Source organism: Neopelma chrysocephalum, unplaced genomic scaffold, assembly GCF_003984885.1.
Source record: "Neopelma chrysocephalum unplaced genomic scaffold, ASM398488v2 Primary Assembly neopelma1_101, whole genome shotgun sequence".
Taxonomy (NCBI): Eukaryota; Metazoa; Chordata; class Aves; order Passeriformes; family Pipridae; genus Neopelma; species Neopelma chrysocephalum.
In genome coordinates, this window is record NW_020897764.1 from 3,613,464 (window position 1) to 3,640,431 (window position 26,968).

Consider the following 26,968-nt stretch of genomic DNA (forward strand, 5'->3'; position numbering starts at 1 on the left):
CATTTTGCACCTCAAAAGGAGCTCAGAGCTCACACCTGAGGGTCTGCACACCTCCTAAATTCTTACATTCCACCATATTATATGATCATCTTCATGTGATTCTGCTAAGGCACTGCCATTTCTTCAGCCGTTCCGTTATTTGAGGCTTCAAACGACTCTGAAGCCCTTTGTAACATTCAATAGCAAAGATCAAAGGTCCAAAATTGCATCATTAATCTGGTACACAAAACGACTTGAAAACATTTTAACTAAAGCCTTTTATTTTATACAACTGTGAAACATCGTTTACCCTTCTGGCATTGCAGACTCTTCTGTCAATCTTTCCTGTTACTGTGTTTCAGGATGGTTAGAAAGGAAAAAAAAAAAAAAAAGAAGAAAAAATTACAATCTTGGCTGGTTTAAAAGAAAATTTCTGGGACCAACTCCAATGTATACAATAGGACAGGAAGACAATGAGGAAACAAACCCAAACTTAAACAGTGCCTATTGGAATAAGCATAGACCCTTGCTATTAATAAATACAAGTCAGGACAATTTATCAATAGAAGTTACAGTTCTGTTTAACCATTTAATTCACAAGTAGCGCTAAAAATGTGCAGTTACAGCACAATTTTGTCAAACTAAGCACACACAGAAATGGGGATTAAAAACTGAAACTGACTCTCAAAAGACAGGGAAAAGGACATGCTAGTTTAGTTCTGAACCGTGGTTTGTCTCTAAGCAATGAGTTTGTTTTGATGGGTTAAGAGTGCAGAAGGGAAGGATTTGACTATTTTTTCAAATAAAACACAATGAAAAATATTTTACCTTTTGTTTGACCAATACAATCCCAGTAATATAATTTATTGGGACTCTTTTTTAGGCCTCAACCTAAATCTTGATAGCAAGATACAGGAAGGGCAAGATCATTATGTCTCCTGAAGAAACTCCAATAATATACTGCCCCTCGAAGGCACTTGTGCTTCTGCTTCAGACAAGAGTCATTTCTACACCATTTCTCTATGAGGATTTGTAATTTGTTCTGGCTACAAATGGTTTTCTGGGATATCCCCATATTTTCTCACAAAAAGCTGAAATGCCTTTATCCCCCTCCCCCCCAATAAGTTAAACCTCTATAAAAGATTACCATGAGCCTATGACAGTCACAGATTTTTAGAAATAGCAGGGAAAACAATATCTGCATAAATCTATAACAAAAGAACAACTGCATATAAAACTTCGGAAAAGAAAAATCAGTATTTTTATCTCATGAATATGAAATCTGCAGAGAAGTTTCTAAAGTTTAACATTAAACATATTAAGTTATATTCAGAATGGTTTGAAGTTTTAGCAAAATGTCACACAGTTTTGGAGAACAGTTACCAAAAATTAGACTAGTGTGTCTTTAGAACACCTAGGACACAGTGCAGGAAGTAGTTATATATATTTAAAAAAAAAATCTCTAAGTTGCTGCAAAGCATGTTCACTCTATAATGATGCACAGCATCATTAGACTCACCCTGCTCTGATATTTTTCTAGTGTTCTTATCTTGCACATCAAAAGCTCTCTAAAGCAAATAAAACAATTCTAAAGTTAACCCTTTGTTTACAATTAAATGGGCCAATTCAAGTATGAATTACAATACAATATGCATTTTCTGGGTTTTTTAATTTTCCAAATTTCTTTTAGTGGCAGAAATGTTTGAGTAACCTGTGAGAAATCATCGCTGGAACTTTATGAATGGAATGTACTAAAAATACCTTCTGTGCAGTTCTGAATTACATTGTGAACACAGCAACTAATATGGCCAAACCAGTTTCATGTCGAGCATGAGCAGATGACTATATTATGTTCTGGAAAAAAAAAAACAAAAGCAAAAAGGAGGAAGCAAAAGTCTGCACTGGGTTATCATCCACTCTCTGTACACCTCACACAACATGAACCACTCAGGGACTTCCCACCTCACTGACTGAGAGGAGGACAGACTTTAGTTTAAGTCATATGGATTTTTTTTCCTCTATATTACAGATCTATTAGTCACTTCAATTAAATGCATACTTCCCGTCCATACTGAGTCATTAGCAGTCTCATCTACCTTAGGGGTTCAGTGGGCTTCTATAGTACTACTCTTGGAACCAGTACAGTATGGTCAAGTAAATAATGAACCACTTGGGTCCGTGCTCCCCTCACGTTGATTTCTGGCGATAGTGAAGCGTCAGGTCCCCACCGCTCTTCCAAATGAAGTGTTTTACAGTTCGAAGGTCCATATTCGGATCCAAAACCTAAAACAGCAAAAATTCATCTTTTACTCCACGAATCTGCCAGACTGTCAGAAATTCCCAGATAAAACACTCCTGTGGGTGAACTGGTACCAAGATGAACCATGCAAAGGTTCAGATTTTTCAACCAGCGAGTAAACCTGATCATTACTGAAAGATTTTAGCAATGTAACATGTGACTTTGTATTACAACCACCTCCCCAGCGCTTAATCTTCATGCACTTAAATAGGCAATTTATCATTTTTGACAAATTTTGAACACTGCTAAAAATGTAGAGTTCCAAGCATTACAAAAAACAAAAAAAACAAACAGAATTCTGCAATTGTATTAAGTCCATTTGTTGAGTATGTAACCCTGCAAAAGCCACTAGTCAGACCAAATTAAACAGGCTCACTACAGAAATTCTTTGTTCTGGCTGTCTGCAAATGTCTGAACTTGTGTCAGCTCCAAGTTAACATGATGTCGAAACAATTCCTTAGTTTTAAAGGTAGCAGATAATCTACAGCATATTAAAAAATTAACAACCTATTCATTGCTAGACATTGGTTTTGATCACAGGCTAAAACACCCAAGGAATTTACCTGGTCCTGGCACAGAAGCTCAATCTTCTCCTCTGCTAGCACAGCGATGTCCTCCTCTTTTTCTTGTTCTCCTGTTTTTTCATTGTTGGAAGAGCTGGTTGTCTGAGACTCATTATCCAAGTTTATGATCTTCTCATACACGTGTTCCATCACTTTCCTCACCTGAAGCATGTCACTTGCTGACAGTCGGTCTCTAGATAAAGGGAGAGAATTTCGTAAGGAAAAAACTTGAGAAATTATATTTCTTACCCCCACAATACCTTAGTTTGTAGCAAACTATGCAAGTACACAGATAATCTCTTTACATTATAAGTTAATAGTGAATTATCAGGATCATCCAGAACACCAAGATCATAACTGCTATTTATCCAAAGAGTCTCACAGAAAAAGGGACTCAGAAAAGTGGTAAGATATTCAAAGGATTAGATTAAAATCAAAGCTTAGATGAAGAGTATTGCACACTACCCTAATTCTTTCAATAGAAAGGCATTAGGAGAAGGTCAGAGGATATAGAATTAGAGAGCTAAGCCAGAAAATGCTGTTCACCCCACTACATTAACCAGAGGACATTCTCCTGTAATAAGCAGCAGCACTTTTTCCACAAAGGACACAAAAAGACTGTGAAACTCCTCTTTCACGAACAGTCTCTGATGTGAAAAACTCAGTAAAACATATAGAGAAACTAGGTATTTGTGTAACCTATTGAAAATTGCTGGATATAAATGGCAGGCATACTGTCTATGACACTGAGGTCACATCAGAGTTGTTGATTTCTAACCTACACAGCTCCCACTTACAGCTCATGTGACTGGCAGACCATCCTGCATTGCCTACTGTCAGGTTTTGTACCTTTTCCTTTTAACAAGCTACCATTCATTATTGTTAGCTACAGGAAACATAAAACTGTGGTTCTGAACCGAATAACAATCCATTAGTTCCTCTGTTTTCTATTAAGTATCACAAAAGACAGTATCATTTCAGTAATTAGTTCTTAGACATTTCTTAGCATAAACTTGAACAACTGCCTACCAAACCCAAAAGAAACCTCCAGTTCTTTCAAATATTTTGATATAACTCAATGCTTCAGAGCAATGCTGCTTAAATTACTAGAAAACACAGAATTAGTTTGGTGGACTGTTTTTTTTTGTTTGTTTTGTTTGGTTTTTGTTTATTTGGTTGGGTTTTGCTTGTTTGTTTTCTTTGTTGTTGTTGTTGGGGTTTTTTAGCATGCAGTTCTCTTTCTGCAGTTTATCAAAGTCAAACATGCATTACTTACTTTTTTAGAGTTTTTGCCCCTGATGATGAATGAGGTTGGAGGTAGAAGGGAATCTTATTGAACTTGGGCATATTTTTCTAGAAGGAAACACATTTAGAAAGTGTTAATTTAGGATGAATTTCCACCAGCTGGTATGTGAAGTGTATTCAGCTCCTAATTATAAAAACCCATGAGAGATTCTTAATCAACATCCCCACCACAGCCAACTTCCAAATTACTCATACTCCTGAGACACTTCAATTTAGATGATGCACAGATCATTGAGCTTTTGAATATAAATTATCAGTTATTTCAGAGGCAATTACATATATCAAAAGACAGCAGCAATATGAAGTGTATTCTCTGTTCCCAAGCTCCTCACTTGAAAAGGATACCAATTATGCACAGGGCTTTGAATTCTTTTTCTAAGACTTTATGTCTGAAAAAAGCGAGCAAAAATACATTAACTGGACACATGAAAAAAATCATGAATCTCAAAGGGTCTTGAACACAGACCTCGAGGCCACTTATTTTGAATACAAACAGAGCATAAATTTAAAATGTAATTTCAGACACTGCACAATTAAAAAAATTTGTAGTACATCTTAAAAAAAAGCCACAACAAAAAAGCAACACTTATGCACACAACACTTACATCCACAGTGATGTCAATTACCCATTGTGGCACAGTTTCATTAAGAAGCATAGACTCGGTTTCTCCACCTGAATCCCGACATAATAACCTAAGACACACAAAAATAACCTTTGTGAACAAAAACAATTATTGTAAGTTGCATTGAAAAGTTTTCAGGAGAGGACCTGCCCTTTTAATGGGCAGGGAGTTTGAACTTTGTTAGCAACATCTCACTTACTGGGGAAGTGATCATTTCTGTAAAGACAAGAAGTAGCTGTAGGAAAACAGACACCAGAGCAGAAACAGGGAGTAGTATCCTGGGAAACTGTGGCCATGACACAGAGAAAATTTAAAAACCTACTTTGCTCTGGATTGTGTATGTTTGTGTGTTGAAGAATGAAACTGTCAGGAGAAGGGGAAAGGCACCTGGCATAAAGCAATTCTTTTCTGCTTCAAATAAATGAGCTTTGATTTAAAGCATCTGCTAAGCCCTCACCAACTAGAAAGAATAAAAACCAATTTTAAGAAATGTGCACAAACAACGATGAAACAAAGCCAGATAAAATTTTATAAATTCCAGTGAGGTATTTTGTCAGAGTCCTGCAAGTCATCTTTTAGGTCCCATAAGTGTGGTTTCCTCCCTCTAATGGGGTCTTCCCAGTGCTCTCCTAGGAAGAAGCTGTGTAAGAGCTAAGATCCACCAGTATAGAATGGAGGCAAAGATTAAGCCTCAGGTACAATTTAAATACATTGATACTGCAGGAAAAAGAAGTCAGTTTACAAAACTGGAATTGCTTTCCCTGTTTTACTGACCAGTTCATGGACTGAAAGTTACATCATTTTTGGGCTTATTCAGCCTGGGAAACAAAATCAAAAAAATCAAACATCTCCCACCCCTTAAATTTAAAATCCACTATGTCAGTAAATATCAGACACTTCACAGTGTTTCAAAGCTCAGTATCTGTTTTGCTGCACTCCTAAAGTGTCTATTATGTATCACATATCATAATTAGGCTTTTTCAATGTAGAATAAGAGGAGCTAGAAGAGTAATTAGAATATAAACATTACAACACAGAACCTGTGCTCCTACCTGCTACAGCTTAGGACCTTCTAATGGATCACTGGCTGTAATTCTGGGAGCAGAAACCAACTCTCTAGTAAGCAGGATCTCCTGGGATGAGCCATTATTTCTCAAAGACCAGCACAGCATACCCATAAGAGAAGCTCTACAAGAATGTAAATCTAGACTTTTATTCTAAACCAAAGTTCAGTTAATCAGTTTGCAGAAAGAGGGCACCCAGTGATCTCAAAGCTATGAGACACAGCTAAGAACAATACACAACTCTTACTGTTGTAAAGCCCCACACCTTGTTGATGTTCAAACTCACATACTCAGTGGGACAATGCCAAATTATCATCAACAGCTGCTTATTTTGCCTGACAAGGGCATGTCTTGAATGTCCAGTACAGAATGGAAGCATTGCATTTTCATAATGTTCCTGCTTGTGCAAAGGAAGTGATTGTTTAGTCACTGAATTTACACTCTTGAGTTTTTATACCTGAACAAAGTGCGTCCTCCAGCCTCACCAAAAATAACTGGTGTATGTGGTGGCACTTGGAAGTATCCATTTCCTTTTTGGACTCTGTTCTCCTGCTCACCATTCACTGTCAGAAAAAGAAACCATCACAGCAGTGAGACTGCAGTAGGCCTTAAAACTGGGCATACATAGACTAAAATGTGTCTTTTCCACCTACAGCTTATTTATTTCATAAATTAACAAAATCATAAGCTTTACATAAAACAAGAAAATCCCCATTTCCAACATGCAGCAAGTATATAAGAAGGAACAGTATAGAGTAATGAGATCAAAACAGGTTTGTGGAAGGCCTATTTCAAAAGCCTTTGAGAAAGGGGAAATAGAGCCCAGGAGCCAAAACCCTACTACTAGTTTTTTTCCATTTCCTTAACAGAATTCTAAGTATTGTTCAATTTGACAAATCCTAACATTAGAAATCAACTAAAGAGACTCTGCTGAGACAAGACTATTCTTCCCTTCTCCACTGACAGTACAGAATTCTGAAGGATATTGGCTTTACTCTTCTACCTGGATTTGCCAGATGTCAAAACAGTGTACTAGGAAAGCTCAGACTCACAGTTCCTTGAAGTTCCTGCATTATAAATTCTATTTATTATAACCAGTTACAGCAGGATGGTCTTCAAACACTGAAGAACCTGATTCCATATCAGTGGACAAGATAAGATTAAAGAAAAATCAGCATTACTTATGCACCTATTGAACAGTGCAGCTTCCAGTCAGTCAGGCCTCTTGAATTCACATGCCTGACTTGCACTTGGGAAAAATCATCTCCATTACACTACAGCATCTAGTTACTGCATTTGAACATGATGTTGAACTCAAGCAACATAATATATTTAGATGGCACAGTCTCATGAGACCAATGATTCCTTAGCTTTCTAACCAGAAATATATGTAGTGAAAGAAAGGTCAGAAGTTGTATTAAGCAAAGAAACCAAAAAAAGAAAAATCTATATTAGAAGGGACAAACATGATACTGAAGTTACAGCAAGTGAAAAATCCTAGAGTTTGAAACTATAACACTTCTTTTACCAATTGAGAGGAACAAGACTGCACATATACACACATTTATGTGTGTTTATTTATATTCTTTTCTCTACAAAAATTTCAGTGTCCAACTTCATCTTAAGTCACTGTTCAGTGTCAGTTTCTTCATTTCTTAATTTTGAAATGAAATGAAGATTGATTTTGTATTTCTCATACCTTGTCTGGCTCTAAGCTGCAGATTGCCAATACACAACAGTATAAGAATCAGCAACTTGATCCAGAAGAGTCTGCCAAGTGCTGTAACCCTCCATGGAGATAGTTTTTGAAAGAAGAAAGTAACTAACTCTTGGCACAATCTTTGTCATAAAATGGCAAGATATTGCTGAATGTACAGTTTCCCTAATTGCCTTATCTATCTACAGAAAGTAATTTCTTAATCACCACAGACCAGACTTTTCAGTCAACTCTGACCTGGCTTGAATTGATTTCAAATTTAGGAGTTACACAGTCTCTTTTATTCTGCCAAATCCAGCCACTATCTTACATTTTACATAGCTGTGCTTTTCATCTCATGCCTGATTAGAATTAGCATTATTACCTTAAAACACCATTCTAAGATGGTTTTCTATAGACTAGACCTACTCCATGTATTATTATACCAAAGGTATTTTTTCAAATAAATCTTTCTTTTCTTTTCTTTTGTTCATAATGCTTAGAAGAAAACTGGAATTATGTCAAGAAAATACTTGCTAATGTTGAATAACTGAACTATTGCTCTTTGCTGCCATTATCTAGGCTGTTTCTTCTCCCAAGTCAAGCCTTAGCGTGCCAGTAATTGTTCTTCATCAAGGCATCATGTTTCTGTAACTTCAGAATCATCTGAATTCTTCTATTCACCTACTTTTCTTACAGACCAGAGTTCTTAAGATTTTTGCTGATGCTTTCAAAAGTACAACACACTCTCTGGTGTCAAGTAAATTTAAAAGGGCTAAAAGACATTAGTCTATAATGCATAGAGAGACAGGGGTAAGAGAGCAATACATTTTATCTGTTCAAGAAACAGAAATAAATAAACAGAAGGTATGGACAAATCCTAAAAAAGGAAAATATTAAAATACTAACCATGGTTCATCTCATTTTCTTCTTCATCCATTGGATTGATATGTGTTCTAGGCCAATACTCCAGAAGGGCTTGCAGTAGAAGCCCTCCGAGGTTTACTGTCAAGACACAGTGAAGTTTCAGTTACAGAAAAAATGTTGGCAACATAATATTCTACATTTGATCCACAGCTGAAAATTTCCCAAGTGTTTGAGCAGCTCTTTTCCCAAAGCAAGCTATTTATGGGCACGGAAATCTGCTTATCACAATCTCAGAGCTTTATGTTACAATCTTTCAGAAAAAGATGATTTTAGAATCCCTGCTGTTGGATCACTCACGTGATGTAAAATTCTCTAGATTAGGTCACAGTTACTTTTTCCCTTTCGTTTCTTTAAGGTTTGAAACCAAGTTAAACAGAAAACCTGAACATGATAGAAATGTTTCAGAGAAAAGCAAACACTGTCACTGAAGAATTCCCTGGAGAATTTGGTGTTAAGAAAATAAGCCCTAAAATCCAACCAGCTACTGACGTAGGGATTGGAACACTTCAAAACATGTATACTGCAACTTTTCTGCTTTTTAAAAAAAAAATTAAAATATTATTTAAAAAATAAAAATATTATTTAAAACTTACATTTTGGATCAGAACCATCTGGACTGCTAAATCCAGCATCCTTTGCTGAAACCCAGGCTGCAAAGCAGTCACTTTCATCCAAAGTAATTGTCAACATCTGTTGGCAAAAGACCACCAGGGAGAGGAATGTAATAGTTGTTTTCGATTAAACAAGTCTATAAATTTATAATTTTGATCACACTGAACTGGGATTACAAACCAAGGAATTTCTAAATGCATGGCAGCACACACTGTTTACTAAACTGCATCAATTCATAATTGGTATTGGTGGACCATACCATGAGGGAAAAAATAATAAAAAAATCTGTTATTCAGATTAAGAACAGGGGTAAAATTTGCTGTTTTACTTGAAAATAAATCTAACCCATCAGCTAAGTGATGAATATTCTTCTAAAGTTATAACAAGCTAAAAGGTTTGTGAACAAACAGTATATGAAATATGACATTAGAAAAACAGATTTAGGAGTTGCATCTCACCCCAGTTTTCAAGTCTACTGAGAACCAGTTTGGCACATACACCATTTTAAATCTCTTCTTAATTTCTTCTTCAAAGTCTACTTTGCCAAGGTCTTCAACTTTACATGCCTGTACACCAAAAAAAAGGTACAAGTTTTGAGTCATATCAACACCCAAATCTTTAACTTGACTTTCATATACATGTGGAATGATTATGGCTTCTGATCTCTCCAAGAGTACTGCAGCCCAGAAACATGAAAGTTAAAGGTTCAAATGTTTCCCAAAAAATTGAACAGTAATTTATGTGGTAAGTAATTTTTGTTTCAAATCTAGCAAATTCAGATCAACTACTGCAATGGGAACAGCACTGAGTGAATTTGTGGGTGAATTCAAGGATCTGAATTTCAGGTGAATGCAAGTGTCTGCCTCACATCAGGCAAAGATGCAAAAAATCTCAGAAATGCCCCCTCCCCTTTCATAAGGTAAACTCTGCATGACATCTGGACACAGCAAGAAGACTCACAGGAATCTCACACACACAAAAATATATACATGTATAAAAGGGAAAAAATAATTAATCATCCAACAGTAGAAATTTATATCTGAAATAATATACTTACCTTCAAGACATCCCAGTATGCCACATTATTATTTGTGTCTTTGGTTAATATGTGTCTCTTGTCATTAAGAATGTGGCACTGAATAATACTAGCACCCCCTGCCAAACAAACAAGAATTAAGGTCACTACAGCCATTATTTTTTCTAATATCACATTAAATTGTGCAACATGACATGTGTACTGTTCTTTGGTTTCACTTTTTTATATAAGAATTGGATGTCTCTAAGGTGTAAATACTATTTTAACTGTAACTAACACTGGATAGACAGTAACTACATTGTCTTTGCTTTAGTTCAAATCATAGTATGAAGTATCTAAAAACCTGAGTCAGTCTTAAAGTTGTATAATTTCTGCTAATGGTACCATATTTTATAAGGTCCTCTGAAAAACAGTTGTTTACCTTTTATAACTTGGTCAGGCTGTGTACACAGGGGTGGTATGGGATTGGTACAATCATTATCATAATCTCCTGATGCTCTAAAATTATGAATTCCCTTCAAAGTCTAAAGAAAGAAACAAAATAATGACACATTCATAATAATCTATAAACTCTGCTTTTATATGTAACAACTGTCCGTTCATGCTGCTATTTAGATGTTAACTGCTCAGTTCCAAGAAAGATAATTTATTTCCAAAAGCACCATAAATAGAGAGCAAAGGAAGTAATTCAAAGCTTAATGCCTTTTGATCAATTTCAATATTAACATTTTATGATTTTTTTATAAAGAAACCTTACAGATCACAGCAAGTCACAGTCAAATTGCAAGCAACAGCCCAACAGCTCCCAAACCAAGACTGCAATTCCCAAGACTACTTAACTGAAATCACAGACTGTAAAATATATCACTTACCCACTTATTCACAGAGGATTTAGTTGTTGCAACCCAAAGTGCTGGAGGAGGATCAGCTGATCTATCAAGTTCCATCTAAATAACGAAACACAGAAACTTTCAGTCATGCTTAAATTAGTTTTCCTTTGATAATTAATATTGCTCTGTGCAGACTTGCTCCCATGCTTCGAAGTATCTCAGGAATAGCACTACTTTCAGTTTACTACAGAAATACAAAGTTTAAAGGAAAAGAAACTAAGCTGAAATATCTGAAAATGCAGAGAAATTGTTTCAAATATTCAACAAATAAATTCGGGACATTGATAACAGTAGAAGCAATGTGTCTAAACAGCTCAGCATTTAAAGCTGCTTCTAGCAAGATGCAATCTTGTCTAATGGACAGTTTGATAAGCACAGTATTTTCTGAACTACTTTGCATTCAGACACTTCATATGGTTAAAACGAGATCATAAGAAGTTTTGTACTAATTAACTTTATACTTTTGGCTCAGCCATTACATTTTTTAGCCAGTAATGAATCACCACAGCCAAGTTATTATAGACCCCTTCTGATCTCTGTACAGCTGACCATAGTTTTCATTTCCCATTTTGAACTACAATTTCCCAGATTGTTACTTTTTCAGAACTAAATTAGTATATCCAAGATTGGATTTGAACAAAGCCAGAGTTCACTCACAAGGAAAGTCAGACTGCTTATATCTGTAGGTATCTGTTTCAACTGCACACTCCTTAAACACCTACAGGTTCCAGGGTCACGTCATCTAGTTACAGACAACAAAAAAATCCAAAAAGCAGCCTCTTCAAAAGACTCAGACTTGCACATGCAGTTTTCTCCAAGAACACATCAAGTTTCAGTGTTCAAAAAACCCACGATCAACTTTACTCCTGGTTCCCCTGAGTATGCAACAGATTCCAACACAGTCCTGTGCACATGTTGCTGCTAAGAAAAATCTGGTTTTGTACAAAGCCTTGGCAACGCCAGCTCAGTTTCTTAAAACTGTACTAGAGCCTGATAAAACCAACTTTTCATGTCTGAAGCACATTCGATTTCAGTAATACTTGAATTTGCATATTTTCAGTAGCTGCCACACATCTATCTTCTTCAGACAATTCAGCTTCAGATGCAATATGGGAGACAAAGGCAATCTGCTAAGATGTGACATAGTAAATGCTTGTTACCCAATGCACATTCTTTCTATCAACTTACATCACTCAAGCCACTATTTCATTAGACAACATGCAACCACCCTTTTACACTGTGAGGGTGATGGAGCACTGGCACAGGTTGCCCAGAGAGATTGTGAATTCTCCACCCTTGAAAATACTCAAAAGCCATCTGGATGTGGTGCTGGGCAACCATCTCTGGTGGCCCTCCTTGAGCTGGGGGAGATAGACCTCCAGAGGCCACTTCCAGCCTCAGCCATTCTGTGACTCTCTGAATTAAACTCAATTACCTTAAGAACTGGTGCTTTTTCTTCACAGATAAGCACACGGATGTCAGGATTCCGTAAATCTGTACAGTAAATCTTCCTGTCTCTTCCTCCTGAATAAACATGAGTGAAGGCTTCATTGACCTGCAGAGCCCAAACACCCTCATCATGGACTCGATATGTGGCTATGCACCTCTGCTGCCCAAGTGACCACAGGCGGATAGTCCCATCAGAGCTGCCTGAAAGACACTGAGCAACAACCATCATACTTCAATCAAGCAGGTATTTAAGTCTTTCAAAATACTGTCTTTCCATAAAAAGCTTTGATAATTCTTATGGTTATATTTTTCCACTAAGATGGTGCTAAACGAAGACTGGCAAATAACAAGTCTAGTCACAATTTTACGTAAACAACCCCCTCCATGCCTGGATGAACCTGTAATAAAACACAACTTTCACCATCAGCTTCCCTCCCTTAATCACTAAATATCTGCAATACTTGTTAAGCTACCTTCTGTAATCTACGACATAAAACAATTATATCAAACAAGACTAATGACATTTCTGCATTCTGTAAAATGCCTTTGCCTCTGGTTAAAGCACATACCTGGGTGCCATCTCTGTTCAACAACAAAGCTTTCACATTGTCTGTGTGCCCTTTGAGTTTCATTAGTTTTGCACAAGTTCTTGGATCCCACACCCTTAGAACCTATGGAAACAGACATTGGATAACTGGAATTAATACCATTCTTCCCACCAATGTGTTTTCTCTGCGGAAGTTAAGGCTTTCCAAATGAATCAATCCGAACACACAGATTACATCACTGTAACCGTACATTAGAAAAAGATAGACATTATGCAAGTCTAGTAATCAGATGTGATCTTCTCTTGATTTTAATTGAATTTATTCTGGCTTCCTCTGGCTTCTTAAGAAATAAAAGAATGGAACCAACAGGAAACAGGATAGTGTGATGTGGGTGAAAAAGATTCTGAGAAACTTCTCAGATGATTCATTGGTGTATCTTATTTTCATTTTTACACTGTCTTGGAAATAAAATTCTCTCAAGGTTAGATTAGGTAAAAAAACAACTCACAGGGACTTAAGCATATTTCAGCTTCCTTTACAACAAAGAACAAGGGCTGTCTCTTGGGGACACTTGAACTTCATTACCTCACTTCATTTCCCACCTCCTGCAGGGATCTCACAAATTGCTGGCACCGTTTCTTTCCTACCTGCAGCAACTGCTTCAGTTTATATAATCATCTGAGTCATGTGGCCCCAAAACTCAGAGCTCTTGTGGTGAAATGTAATGATCTTTGACAAAGAAAGGGTTACACAAGATGATCTGATTGTCCCCCCTATGTATGAAAGCTTTATGGATATGTGACATCCTCAGACTGAGGCAGGATTTGTATCCTACACTTGCATTCCCACTAAAAAAAAAAGTGTTTACACTCACTGTTAAAACCACAAAAGCTGCTACAGACGTGACATTGAAAATGAATGAAATTGTCTCTCTATACTACACTTTGAACTGAAGTGGAATGAGCCTTACCAAATTTTGCTTACCTTTTCAGTGGACCCTGATACAATAACTGTTCCCATTTGATTCATTGCAAGGCTGTAGATTGAGTCTTTGTTCCCACTCAGGGAAGAAGCTATTTAAAAAAAAAATTACATATTCAGTTTTAATGCTGTCATTTGAAAAAAAACCCATTCTTATTCATTCAAAACTGGTATTTTAATATCCTTTGATCCATGAAAATAGTACCACTCGGCCCATATATTGAGTTGCTTTAAAAAAAAGACAGACTATCGTCTGAATACTGCTAGGAAAACCCCAGCCCAATTCTTAATTTAGTGGTGCATAAAAAAAAACTAACCCCTTAGATTTATGGTCATTACAGTCCTGGTGCCCTTTTGGCACCAAAATTCAGTGCCAAGACCATCAAGCTATTCTTGCTCAATTACTTTATTGGAGTATGATACTTTATGTGATAACACACAGCATTTGGATTTAAGCGCAGAGGTTTTTTTTCAAGCCAAGGAGCAGTAAAATTCTACATTTTATATTAAAGGCTCTTCTCCTAGTTCAGCAAAGATGCAGAGAAGTTACACTGCAGTGCTGCAAAGTGTTACTTGAGCACGGATGCTGCCTCTGAGTTTGTGCAAGCCATATGGTAGCTCTTTAGCATCACACCTACCATCAGAGTTGAGGAATTCTGTGCCATCTAGGCTAATCCACTTTAAAAGAGAGTAAAATACCAGTCCCTCAACTGAGAAAAGCACAGACACAGCAAATGAAAGTCATCTATTTAGAGAGCACAATCAAGCATTTCATTAAGCCTCAAAATCCATATGATCAGTATGCCAAGAAGGCTGAGAATAGCAACAAACTGCACGGCCAGCGAAAATGTGAAACTTCACATAATGATTTATGTATGTCATGGAGCTAAGTTTCCAACACAGCATTTGTAACCTAATACCATAATATAATACTGCCTTTTGTCACAGTGGAGGAACTTGTGTCAGGGAAGGTTTAGGTTGGATTTTGGGAAGATGTTCTTTACCCAGAGGGTGGTTGGGCACTGGAACAGTCTCCCCAGGGAAGTGGTCATGGCACCAAGCCTGACAGCGCTCAAGAAGCATTTGGACAACACTGTCAGACACACAGTATGATTTTCTGGGGATGTCCTGTGCAGAGCCAGGAGCAGAACTCAATGATCCTTGAGAGTCCCTTCCAATTCAGGATATTCTATGATTCTGTGAAGCATTATGCAGCTTTACTTCAGGGTCCTCTAGGTCACCAGTTATGGCTACCCAAATGTAAACTGTCAAATGAAATATATTACCCATAGCCAAAATTAAGTGAGAATCTTCCACTGTCCACAGAGAACAGTTAAAGGCAAATTGCATAACTGAAGACTCCTGGAGGTTAGCACACTGTTCAACAATCATAATAATTCAGGAGAGGATGATACACAGAGTTATCAAAAGCTGGATACCAGGAATGGAAGAGAGAATCTTAAGTGTACAGAAGCAAAATTTATGCCAGAACAAAAGCAAAGCTCAACTCCACCCTCTTCTGGAAGGGACTACTTGTCAAAAGCAAAATCTCTCCACTTAAGTTGAGTTATGGCTGTGCTGACTGAGAGACTCTTTAAAAATAAGCTTCCTCTTAATGCTGCCTTGTGTACATTGCTTCCAGGCAATCAGATAGGAAATTAATGTACAAGAACGAGCTTCATTTGTACTCTGAAAAAAAAAAATGATACTGTTTCAAAGGACTTGGGAAAACAGCTTCTTTGAGGACATTTACTGTGTTCTTCCCAACAGAAACACTACTATGTGGGAGCACTACAAAGAAAGAAAAACAACTCCTCTGCTTACCTTTCCTCCCCCTCATGAAGTATTTGTGTTCTAACTCTAGAAATGCAAATTTACCCCTGTCACCTTAGAGGCAATGTCTCCACTTCCATTTGATCTTTGGCAAAAAACAAGCATCGGCTCTGCAGTCCTCCTCATCTCTGATTTACTTGAATCATTTAGGTTCTGTATCACTGTAGCAGTGTACAAGAAATGTTGTGGGTTTTTTTCTATAATCTCACAACTGAGTTTTCCTGTCAGCTCACAAATAAATTCTTCCTTCAAGAACTCCATGTTCAAGTAGAATATGGGAAAACTTACAGTTATCAGCAAGGTTTGGCTATAAAATAATTCTTTCAATGCAAATAAATAAAAAAATAAATATAATGATTTTATATTTCTGGGAAAGATAAAGTAAACCTCTTTAGGTATCTCCAGTTGTGTGCCATTCCAGCACTATTCTGCAGGGCAACACAGCTCACTAGAAGCCATCTCTCTTCCATTGGGCTGCTCAGACTTGTCAGCTTAAGGCTATATTTGAATTAAAGTCCCATAGACAGAGCAAACGCCAAACTGACAGTTCGGCCCAGCAGATGCACCTTTGGTTTCAGAAACCACCAAATCCATAAAATTAACACACCTTTCAGAATCATCCAAATACAGTAATACAAAAAACCCCCTACAGGCCTGCCTCTTACTTACAGAACCACACATTCCTGAAATTTCTTAAGAGTATGTTGCGCCACTTCCAAATTTTAGTTTTGCAGATTTTTTTTGAGTTATTCCTAACCTATGACTGAGGAAGCAACTATGCTTATTTAGAATACCTAAGTGTGGCAGTGTTCAAGTTGGTTCTGTTCTTTCCCAACACATCCATCAGACTCTGCTATGTTAAAACATCTATAATAAGTATAAAATGAAAGAGATTAGTCACTTTGAACAAAATTTTTCCAACCTACCCAAAAAGTAGCAGAGATCTCTTTCTGAAAAAAACCTATTGTAAACCAGCCAATACAAACCACAATGCCCATGACTCAGATCTATGCTATTCACTGAAGCAATCAAACCCAAATGAACCTGAAGACTGGTGTGACACTTCCCAGAAGAGAAACTTAATCAGCTCTACCCTGACTAGTCTAAGAAAGTGGTGTTGGAATTGCTGTATAAGGAAAGATCTCATAATTTACTATAACACCTTTAGAGGGAGAGGGAAGCAGAACAGATCACTTCCTGAAAGATCATGGTGACATTAGGAGTTAACCCTGATGAGTAGAATCTACAGACAGTTTCCCCTTGCCTTCCAGTATCTAGTGAGTTAGATCTCACTAGTCTGTTATCCTTATCAGTGCTTAGTATTATTCTGCATGTTTTTTTAACTAAATTAACTATTAACTTCATTGTTCTGATAGAGAAATTTGATAAATCTGTAAATCCTGCTTTAGGAGCTGTACTGCAATGTTTTTTCAGTATTTTTCAACAATCCCAAATTATAATACACAAAAAACATACAGACATATAATCCAAGAGAAAATTTCTGTGACAGGTTAGTTGAGAAGCAAAAAGCTTCTCAAGCTAAAGCTCTATCAAGTTTCAGAGAAACCAGCACATTACATTTTAGGAGAAAAAGTTCCAAGAGACTTGTCCTCTATTCTAAATGCCACGACTGCTGGCTGCTCTAGATTTCCAGCTATTATATAACACAACAAATGCACTGATTATGTACTAAAACCACCTTAAAATTTCTTGCACATTTTTTATATACAGACAGAAAGAGGCATTTGTGGTTTTCAGTTGACCTCACAGATTGTGCTACTCCATAAAGTGCATTGCATCAGCCTCCCCTCCCCAGGTACCTACTTGTTACAGTGTTATTTGAGGCAGTCAGTGCTGTTAGAGTATTTACATCCCAGAGGAATATCTGTCTGTCCAGCCCGGCAGATGCTACCAGCTCCTTGTCTTTTGCATATGCCAATGCTTTCACATAATCCTACAATAAAATAAATACAAGAACGTGAACTGACAACATCATCCATTTGAAGTCTACATCTTAATAATTGAAAGAATGGCAGTGATCACACACAGTATTTACAGAAAATGTTTTTCACCTTATGCGTCCTTAGTGTTGACATGCAAAATCCCTTATGTGCATTCCACACTTTAACAGTAGTATCTGAAGAAGCAGATATCACTAAATTGGAAAGAACAAAGACTAAATTTTAATGCCTTACATATAACTTTAGGGCATATTCATACTACTCTGTTTTACAAAAAAAAGATTGAAACAATCGTTTATATACACATTTCAATTTTCATTAAAACGTCTGCTTACACTATTTACCAAATTTACAATATACATCACAAATTAATTTTACACGCTAAGAAAAGATGGAAAATCATTTTAGCAGCAGACAATTTACTTTATACAGTCTCTGAATGCTGTAGTTCTCAAACTTTCAAGTACTTACATGTTTTACCATTGCAGCAGAGCACAATGTCATTTACCCAATCTGTGTGGTGTTCCATAGATGCTATATAAGGGTCTTGCTGCAAATTAAGGAAAAAAAAGTTTATAAAATCTCGTCACAAATGGAAAAGATTGTGACTATCATATCCTGTTGTAATATTTTATTCAACCTTCAAATGGATCTAAAGTTCCCTTATCCAGAGTTGTTTGAAATCACTGCTCCAGAACCTTTTTGTGACAGAACTAAACAGCTATATAACGTACCACAGTATGAGCAATGTTAAAATTATTTTGCTATCATAACAATTGGCAGCTGTTAAAAACCAGTATCAGATGAAGACCTGTGGAGAGCTTGCCTACCTCGGAAAAAAGGTTTAGATAGGAAGCCTCTTGTGACTGACCTTGTGCTGATTGACACTCCATATCCTTATGATGGAGTCCCGGCCTGCTGTGAAGAGTCTGTTCAACGCTGGATCCAGCTGAAGTGCATTTACCCCGTTCCGGTTGTACTTCTCCACCTCATCTCTAATCACATAGGAGACCTAGAACACAGTTGCACAAATCCAATTATGGTATTAAGATGTTGACTTGGCCACAAAACCCAAACATCTAATTTCATCTTTGTGAGGGTCTTGGGTAGAAAATATTAAGAGTTTTACAAGCATTAAGTCTGTAGGTTTGAGAGTTACCAACATCACCTCAGTCATTTCCCACATTAAATGGAGAAGAGTCACAGGGAAGATAGCAGCAGTGCTAGAACTGCAGCCCAAAGGATTATTTAATCATTACAACTCAAGTTTAGTTAGATCCAGAGAATTCTTAGTTCAATTCCCTGCTTCATGTGCATATTGTGGGTGCTCTTAGAAAACACACTGAGTTTGTGTCTCACTTCCCAAGAAGGTTCCACAGTTTCTATAGCTGGGATGACAGTCTTTCCCAGTCTCACAGAGGAGAGGATATGGTCACTAATCACTAAGGATTAAAGCATTCAAAGACTGCAGATACACATTCAAGCTATTTCAGCTGTTATTATTTTTAAACCAATTTTTTAAAACCTATCTACCTGCCAATATAATAAAAAGCTCAAATTTTTACTGCTCTTTCAGATAAATGATTCCTTTAGGTTTTTTCCGTGTTTGACAGTACTGTGTGTAAAGGTTATTTCGTGGATTTGTTCAGAAACACTAAAAGGAAATTTCAGGAGACCCTGCAAAGGCCACAGAACTCTCCATTATTATGTTCAGTAAACACAGTTCTAAGGCACTGCAGTTTCTTCAGAGTTACTCCACTCACACTGTTGCTGCAGCTCTCCTGATCCCTGGGTTTACACAAGGTTTATATGCATTACTCTGAGGAAAGCCCTCACACTTAGGGAAAAGGAGGGGAAGCTGCCAGTTATGCCTCTTTCCATATTCTGTAAAATATAATCATAACGTGGTAAAATTTCACGCTTGGTATAATCAAATCTGCTCGGAGCAGGAATCATTTGGATACACAAGTACAAGTGTTTTGAACATGCTTACAAGTAGTCTTGGGCTAGAGATCTGAAAGCAATTTTTCACTCCAATAACTGTTATAGAAGTATAAAGAAAATATTTTCCAGATCAGATCTCAGTTACACAAAATAACACCAACAAATTAAAATATTCAGTGGTCCTTATAACTGAAGAAATATTTTACAGCATCTCAGATTCTGTACCATGAAAACTGACAGGTCTATTTGGTGAATGTGAGCAACACCTCAATTGAATTATCCTGTCCCTGTGCAGCACAGTAAGAGAACTGATGCTTCCAGAAAGCACACGTCCATTACTACTCTGTTTGAGAAAGAGCTGCAGCAGCTCTATAAACTGACACAGAAGGATCAAAATTAAAGGCCTCCTGAATCCTTTTGCCTTAATACTCTCCATTATCATTTCAAAAGTCCTTCACTAGAGTTATTAATGTTATGTACCAATGCTCTTAAAACACTTCTTGATCATATTTTGCCAGCTACTCACAGTCCTTGCAGAGACACAGCTCTTCCTCACAATTTTAGATTGTGTCCTAATTTCCAATACTTTCAGCTGCTCTCACCCATTCCAGACTCATCCATAACATTCTTGCTATCCATGCTCCACCTACACACAGCTTTGGAGACACTACTGACAGAAGACACAATTAACCACACATAACGGCTTTATGTTAAAACACTTCAAATACTTTTAAGTTTTTGGGTTTTTTTTAGAGAGCAAGGTGTATGTGCAACTCCTCAATTGGGCTTGAGGATATCATGTCTATACTGCTGGAAGGCACACAGACTACTGGAGTAAAAGAATTTTACAAGTCAAGGTTTAACATGATACAAAACACAAGGCCACAAAGAAATGATCACCTAATTCATGCTGCTTTCAAACTCTTTGAGGCAAGCCAATGAAAATATTCAGTTAAAAATACTGTGTGCGAGCAGACAAGACACAAATTAAAGTAATTCAAAACCTAAAGTAGATCAGATTTGATGTTAGTTAGTAGGGAGAACAATCTCTTGCTGAAATACAGTGTCAGACTCAAAGTCAGCATGGCCCTTCAGCTATTGCTTCTCGCAATTGCTAGCAGGATATATTTGGATAAATTTTCAATTTTTGAATTTGTTCCTCTTCTGTCAGTCACCTCCCATATTTGTTATATTTTCAGGTGTAATACAGAGCTCTTGATTCCACTCATAAATAAGACTGTCACACTATGTTAGTCATCCAAGCATTTTAAGGAGCTTTTTGCTTATAATAATGTTACCTTTTTAATTTAAAGGAGTTCAAGTAAAGCAGAGTCCTTTATTCTTTTTAATAACTTCCACACATGAATTTAGTAAAACATCTCTTGGCAAGTATTGTTTTTATTTTGAAAGAACTGGGACAAAGAGAGGAGTTATATTGTTTTAGGGTTAGCAAGTCCATCTATGGTGGATCTCAGCATCAGTTCAGCATCAAACTCAACACCATCCTTCTTCTTGGGACAAACTGGAGAAAGTAGCTCTGCTGTAACAACTGAATTAAACAAGATTAAAATCTTATTTCTTACTATTCCATTTTTTTTCTGTAAATATATGACAGCTTTGATGGAAAAAAATATGGCAATACAACAAAAAAGCTTGACATAAAATTCCCCAGCAGCAACTGCTACTGTTCACAGAATTCAACCAGTTACTTTTGTCTCTCCTCAGATTTACAATTCTACAAAGTTTTATTTACCATCCACAAAGGGGTAGCTTAGTTTTCCTGATAAACTGCCTTAATAATTTAAGAAATAAGAGCAAAAAGGAAAAGAAATCCCTATTGTATAAAGAATCAGTAACGATCACTGTCAGCCTGTCACGGGAAGAAACTGTGATGGCCATTTTTCAGTGATAAAAGTGATTATAATCCAAATCACGCATGTGCTCCTTAAAATAATTTTTCTTTTTTTAAAATTTCTAATACTAAAAACACAAGTAGAGAAAACCAAGATGAAAGAAACCCACTTTGTGGTCAGCAAGTTGATGGGATACCACACCAACATTTCACATGAATACTGTGATTTGAGCAGTCAGGCAAGGACAAGGCAAACTACTTGTCCTGAAGAAAGTATGAATTGAAAAAGATGATTATGGCAAAAAATGGACTCTCCAACTCATACTGGAGGCCTAATGATATCCAAGCAACTGCCCATTGCTTACACTGAAAATGCATAATGAATTTTTCTCATCCAGAATAAAAAACGTTTAAAGGTTCACTCCTGCAAAGCAGTTATTGAGACTGAGATAAACATCTTGAATATTAACAAAACCAGAACCAGACACATGGCATATGCGGCTGAACTAAAAATAACCTCATGAGACATTTGCTGAACACCTCAAGGAACCCTTTGGAAAGAGAGATATAACACCAGAAGCATCCAGGCTTGTACTCAAATGCGTTCATTCTATATTAATACAGAGGGGAAAAGTTAAGGGATTCACAAAAGCTGTTGAAATGCACAGGAAACTTAAAAAGGATCAATAAAAGCAACAGCAACTTGATTTAAAAGAGCTGACACTTGTGTAAGTGTGGTGGACACACCCGCCAAGGCCATTAAACTAAAAAAATCACTAAGATGAACAGAGGAAGGTTGCTGATAATCCATGTGTTCTCCATTATCTTCTTTTTTTGCAGGGGGGAAAGGTCAGAAAGTGCCTTTTTTGTTCGTTTAGTTTTTGAGTGTCACTGAGGATAGAAATCAGAAATATTAGTAAATCCGTTAAGTATAAAACCAAATACAAAATATAATGTATATATTCAAGTATGTGTGTACACAAACATATCTAAAGAACATAAAAGCACTAAGATTTTGCCTGAGGAGAAACTGCTGTGATAAAATTCTCCTCTGCTCTGGAGCACACACATTTTATCCCTATGTATAAGGTCCTGTGTCCTGCCTGGAAAGGGTTGTGGAGGTCACCAGGAAGTGACAGCTCTGAGCACTCAGTGGCATTTGTTCCAAGCAGGACAAGCTGGAGCACCATCACTGCTGTGCCCAGAGACTGTGACACAGATCACTGAGGGTTTACTGCCACCATCCGAGAGGGACAGGATTCGTGGGATATGAGATATTTTAATAATGACCCAGGCCTTTGACAGCAACTCTGCTGCAGCTTTTATAAACTCCCCCGTGAACAAGAATCTTTCACAGCAGCACGGCACAAACATCACAAGGGGATGGGCTCTCACTATAAAGAGTTTATGGGATTCAGTACCCTAAATGGATCAGGATTAATCATTTTAATGACTACCTAAGAGCTCCAGAGATAAAGCTTCTGTCAACAGATGCATTTCAGAACACAAAGACAAGTGAATTTCTTGCAGGACCTACGATGTGTTTCTTGCCTGGACGAGGGTATCAGCTGATCCGGAGCCTTGTTACCCTTGGTACGGGACACATCTTATAACAGATTTTACCCTCATAGATGGGTAAAATCTACTATTAAAAATACCATCATGTGGAGGAAACACTGACCAGCGGAGCTCTGAGGACACTCATCCCTTGGTTTTAAGTGGAAAAAAAATAAATTCCACAAGACAAATACTATTGTGAACAATTAAAAAAAAATGATATTTTTCAAAATCACTGGAGGATTCCATGAGATGTGACATGAATTGCATTCAAAATGAGAGAAGAAGCAGCAGTCAAGCAGTAAGAAAAAAAAATCTATTGCCTTAGTATCTTGGTAGACCATATGTATCCCTAAAAATACGGATTTTAAATAAGAACACATTATTTGAATTCTTATCAGGGTCTCCAGGCTCTAGAATAAAAGTAATGGAAGGTATTAAAAAAATCATTTTATCCTTTTACAATGTAATCAACTTACTGGCTATTTCTTTGCTTAAGTATTTTATATGAAATAAATATAATTTATAAATATAATTTGTATATTTATTACATATAAAATATTTAAAATAGCACACATAAAATGTAGTAAGTTGCAGCAGTAGTGCATAAAGATGACCAATTCAGTGCAAAAAGATCCTGGAATGGTTTGGCTTGGAAGGGACCTTAAAGTTCACCTCGTTCCACTCCCCTGCCATTGGCAGGGACACCTTCCACTAGACCAGGTTGCTCAGGGCCCCATCCAACCTGGCCTTGAACAATTCTAGGGATGGGGCACGAGATCATCTTATTCTGTACAAGACTTAGAGACAAAAAGTACTTAAAATTCAATAATTCTATAAGGATGCTGATCCAAAACAGTTATAGCAAAATTCCCACATGTTGTCAACATGTTTTGAGTGTGGGGGTAAATTTATTCTGGCCAGGGAGCAAGTTTGGGAGAGCAGATACAACACAACCCCTTAAGGGCAGCTACTTCAAGCCACCTGCTGAGAAGTGGCTTCATCTTGATTTAATTCCCAGGAACAGATCTGAAAGTACAGCATGTGGCCAACAGCAGTGTCTGACACACCTCTGCATCCTCATCCCCTTCCCAAATCAGACAACCTCACTCCTGCAGCCTTCAAACATGCCAAGCTATGCTTAAGAAACACCTGCCACTGGACATTTCAAATGCCTGGCTTGCATTTAAATAATTCAACTTCTTTCCTTTTTCTATGCACGGAATTTATTTTGAGGCCTAAAGCATCTATTCTGATTAAACCCTTAGAAACACAAAATTATATGCAGAAACACCCTAAACTGACTATTTTGGATGGTTTTGCTTACCAGTAAAACTGGTGCATCCAAGATATTAATAGCTCTGGTTTCCATAAACTTCATCCATGTAAGTAATCAAGTACTTCCATACCCAAGAGGTGTTTTTTGAGAAAGCTTCTCATAGTCTTATATGTTTATGACAAATTTCTCCCTCTGTCCGTCTCTCCCTGAGAAGTTTCATGTAGCAGCATCCTAAATGCTCAGCCATTGGGAAGCAAAATAAATTCTGAGTGGTTTTATATTTCCCGTAGCAGCTGATGGATAAAACAGCCAATTACAATTCAACTACGTGAACAAAATCCTGTCTCTGACCGAGCAGGTGAAATAATAAGAGGGCAAGAAAAAACCAACAGCTTCTGCTCAAGGCTTTATAAATGTTTATCATGGATTGGTTTGGGTTGGAAGAGACCTTAAAGATCATCTTGTTCTTACCCCCTGCCATGGGCAGGGACACATTCCACTAAACCAGGTTGCTCCAAGCTCCATCCAACTTGGCCTTGAACACTTCCAGGGATGGGGCATTCACAGCTTCTTTGGAAAACATATAACAAAAAACTGCAGATCTAGACTTCTGGTGCACCACTTAAGACACAGATCACTATAGCAGTACATGAAGTGGAAAAAAAAATAGTCACATAACACAATGAGAACAGAAAAGAAGACATCATAAACCAGCACAAAACCACCTGTAAAAACAAGCTTTTGAGCTAAGTAATGCTTAGAAAACAAATGTAGTAGTAAAAAAGGAAACAATGTGCTCTTTGATGCATGCTGCTGTCAGGGAAATACTCCTTCATAAATAGGACTACATCAAAGAAAAATTAAGATATAATAAAATCCCCTTCCTTAGGAGTGCAACCTGCAAAAACTTGTTTATGGCAGAGGCAACGAAGTCAATAAAGGGATATTACACTTTGGATTTTTTGTGTTTTAAAGAATGTCCAAGGGATTTTCTGGTAGAGTAAGCGAATTCTTTACACAGTATTGACAGAGTGCTTCCCTTAAGCACAGAAAACACTAAAGGCTCTAAAGAGGTGCACATTTTCTCTGTGTGGTAAAACTCAAATGATGTGTTCAAAAACCAAACCCACCTCTGTTTGGAAGGATCTTAATGCTATTCCAAGCTTAATTAATATTTCATTCGATCACAGTGGACTGATACAGCTGAAACTTGCACTTGCCACTGGGCAGCTTTGCACAGTGATAAAGCATTAAATCTCTTCCATAGTGAAAGCTGTAAAAATGCCAGAAGCATTGAAGATCATAAAATAAAACCATTTTCATGACTTTTACTATTGAATCTTGGCTTTTTATACATACTTTGGTAATTCCAGTCTTCACCAAGGCTACAATAATGTACCCTCTAACTACACAAGCCCAAATCTCTAATTCTTTCTCAGGTGTGTTCTACACCCTCCAGGCTGCCTATGCTAAAGGTTTCCTTCAGCAAATGCTGCTTGGAGCTGGGAAGGACAAAATTTTGAATTCTAAACAGAAAAAGTCCTGTTCCCTGCTCATGTGTGCAAAGGGCCAGTGTTTAACAGAGACAAGATACTAATCAGAAGTTAAAGTCGTGGTAAGATGCAAAGCAGATCATAAAATGGTTTGGGTTGGAAGGGACTTTAAAGACCATCTGGTACCAGCCCCCTGCCATGGGCAGGGACACCTTCACTAGACCAGGTTGCCCACCCAACTTGATCCCGAACACTTCCAGGGATGGGGCATTCACAGCTTCTCTGGGCAACCTGTGCCAGTGTCTCACCAGCCGCACAGTAAAGAATTCTTACTAACACCTAATTTAAACCTATTCTCGTTCAAACTGAACCCACTCCCCCTTGTCCTGCCACTACAAGCTCTTGTTAATAATCTTACCCATCTTTCCAGTAAATTCCCTTCGGACGTGCCAGCCTGGGCACTCCTGCCTTACCCTTGGGTTTGCTGTTCCAGACAGGCAACGAACGCCTGAGGAGCTGTTCTCACCCCGCTCTAGAGGGAAACCCCCTGCGCCGGAGACAGCCGAGCGAGCGGCAAGAACCTGCAGTTCTGCCGCTGCTGGAAATTCACGTTACAGCTGAGGCAGGGCTGCGGGAGGGGGGGTGTCACAGTTCTTTCGGTTTCAACTTCACCTCCCGCTGTGCTTTGGATCAGGGCTGGTCCAGCTCCGCCTCCTGCGGGTCCCGACCCCGCCGGGCAGCGAGCAGCGGCTCATCCCCCGCGGTGCCTCAGGCACTCGCTCGCCCCCTCCGCGGCGGCCAACGAGGCGGGGGAGCGACACCGGGGGCGTGTGGCGGTGCCTCCCCTCACCGCAGCGTTGCTGTGAAAGAGGGGGCGGCGGCGCTGCCGCAGAAACCCCCAAGCCCTGACACCACGCGGGCGCCACCGCAGCCCCGCGAGGCGCTGGGCTCCCCTTGGAGCCACCGCGGTCCCGCCGCGCCCTCACCTGCACTTTCCGGCGCCCCGCCGTGTTCTGCCGGTGATGCGCCGCCATCTTGCATGTTGACACTGTGGCGTCATGTCCGACCGGAAGTGCC

At 38.0% G+C, this 26,968-nt stretch overlaps 1 protein-coding gene across 1 annotated transcript; it reads right to left on the reverse strand.

Annotated features, from left to right (window-relative positions):
* Window positions 1-238: 238 nt before the first annotated feature.
* Window positions 239-26,968, reverse strand: WDR48 (WD repeat domain 48). The gene is made up of 19 exons (XM_027695445.1): window positions 26,878-26,968; window positions 18,638-18,778; window positions 18,238-18,316; window positions 17,878-17,960; window positions 17,630-17,759; window positions 13,976-14,064; window positions 13,013-13,114; window positions 12,430-12,654; window positions 10,977-11,051; window positions 10,526-10,628; window positions 10,126-10,223; window positions 9,527-9,634; window positions 9,050-9,146; window positions 8,439-8,534; window positions 6,291-6,396; window positions 4,752-4,839; window positions 4,118-4,194; window positions 2,842-3,034; window positions 239-2,262 (listed from the first exon to the last, which is right to left on the reverse strand). Exons 1-19 carry the CDS (start codon window positions 26,923-26,925, stop codon window positions 2,167-2,169), a joined length of 2,034 nt encoding a protein of 677 aa, XP_027551246.1. The 5' UTR covers window positions 26,926-26,968; the 3' UTR covers window positions 239-2,166.

Bases quoted from the DNA above. Each gene is read 5' to 3' on its own strand.
- WDR48 (XM_027695445.1), bottom strand. From the start codon at position 26,925: ATGGCGGCGCATCACCGGCAGAACACGGCGGGGCGCCGGAAAGTGCAG. The intron at 13,115-13,975 runs GTAAGCAAAATT...CTGTTTCCATAG, and splicing joins TATCAGGGTCCACTGAAAAG to GTTCTAAGGGTGTGGGATCC. The intron at 12,655-13,012 runs GTATGTGCTTTA...GTTGTTGCTCAG, and splicing joins TGAACAGAGATGGCACCCAG to TGTCTTTCAGGCAGCTCTGA.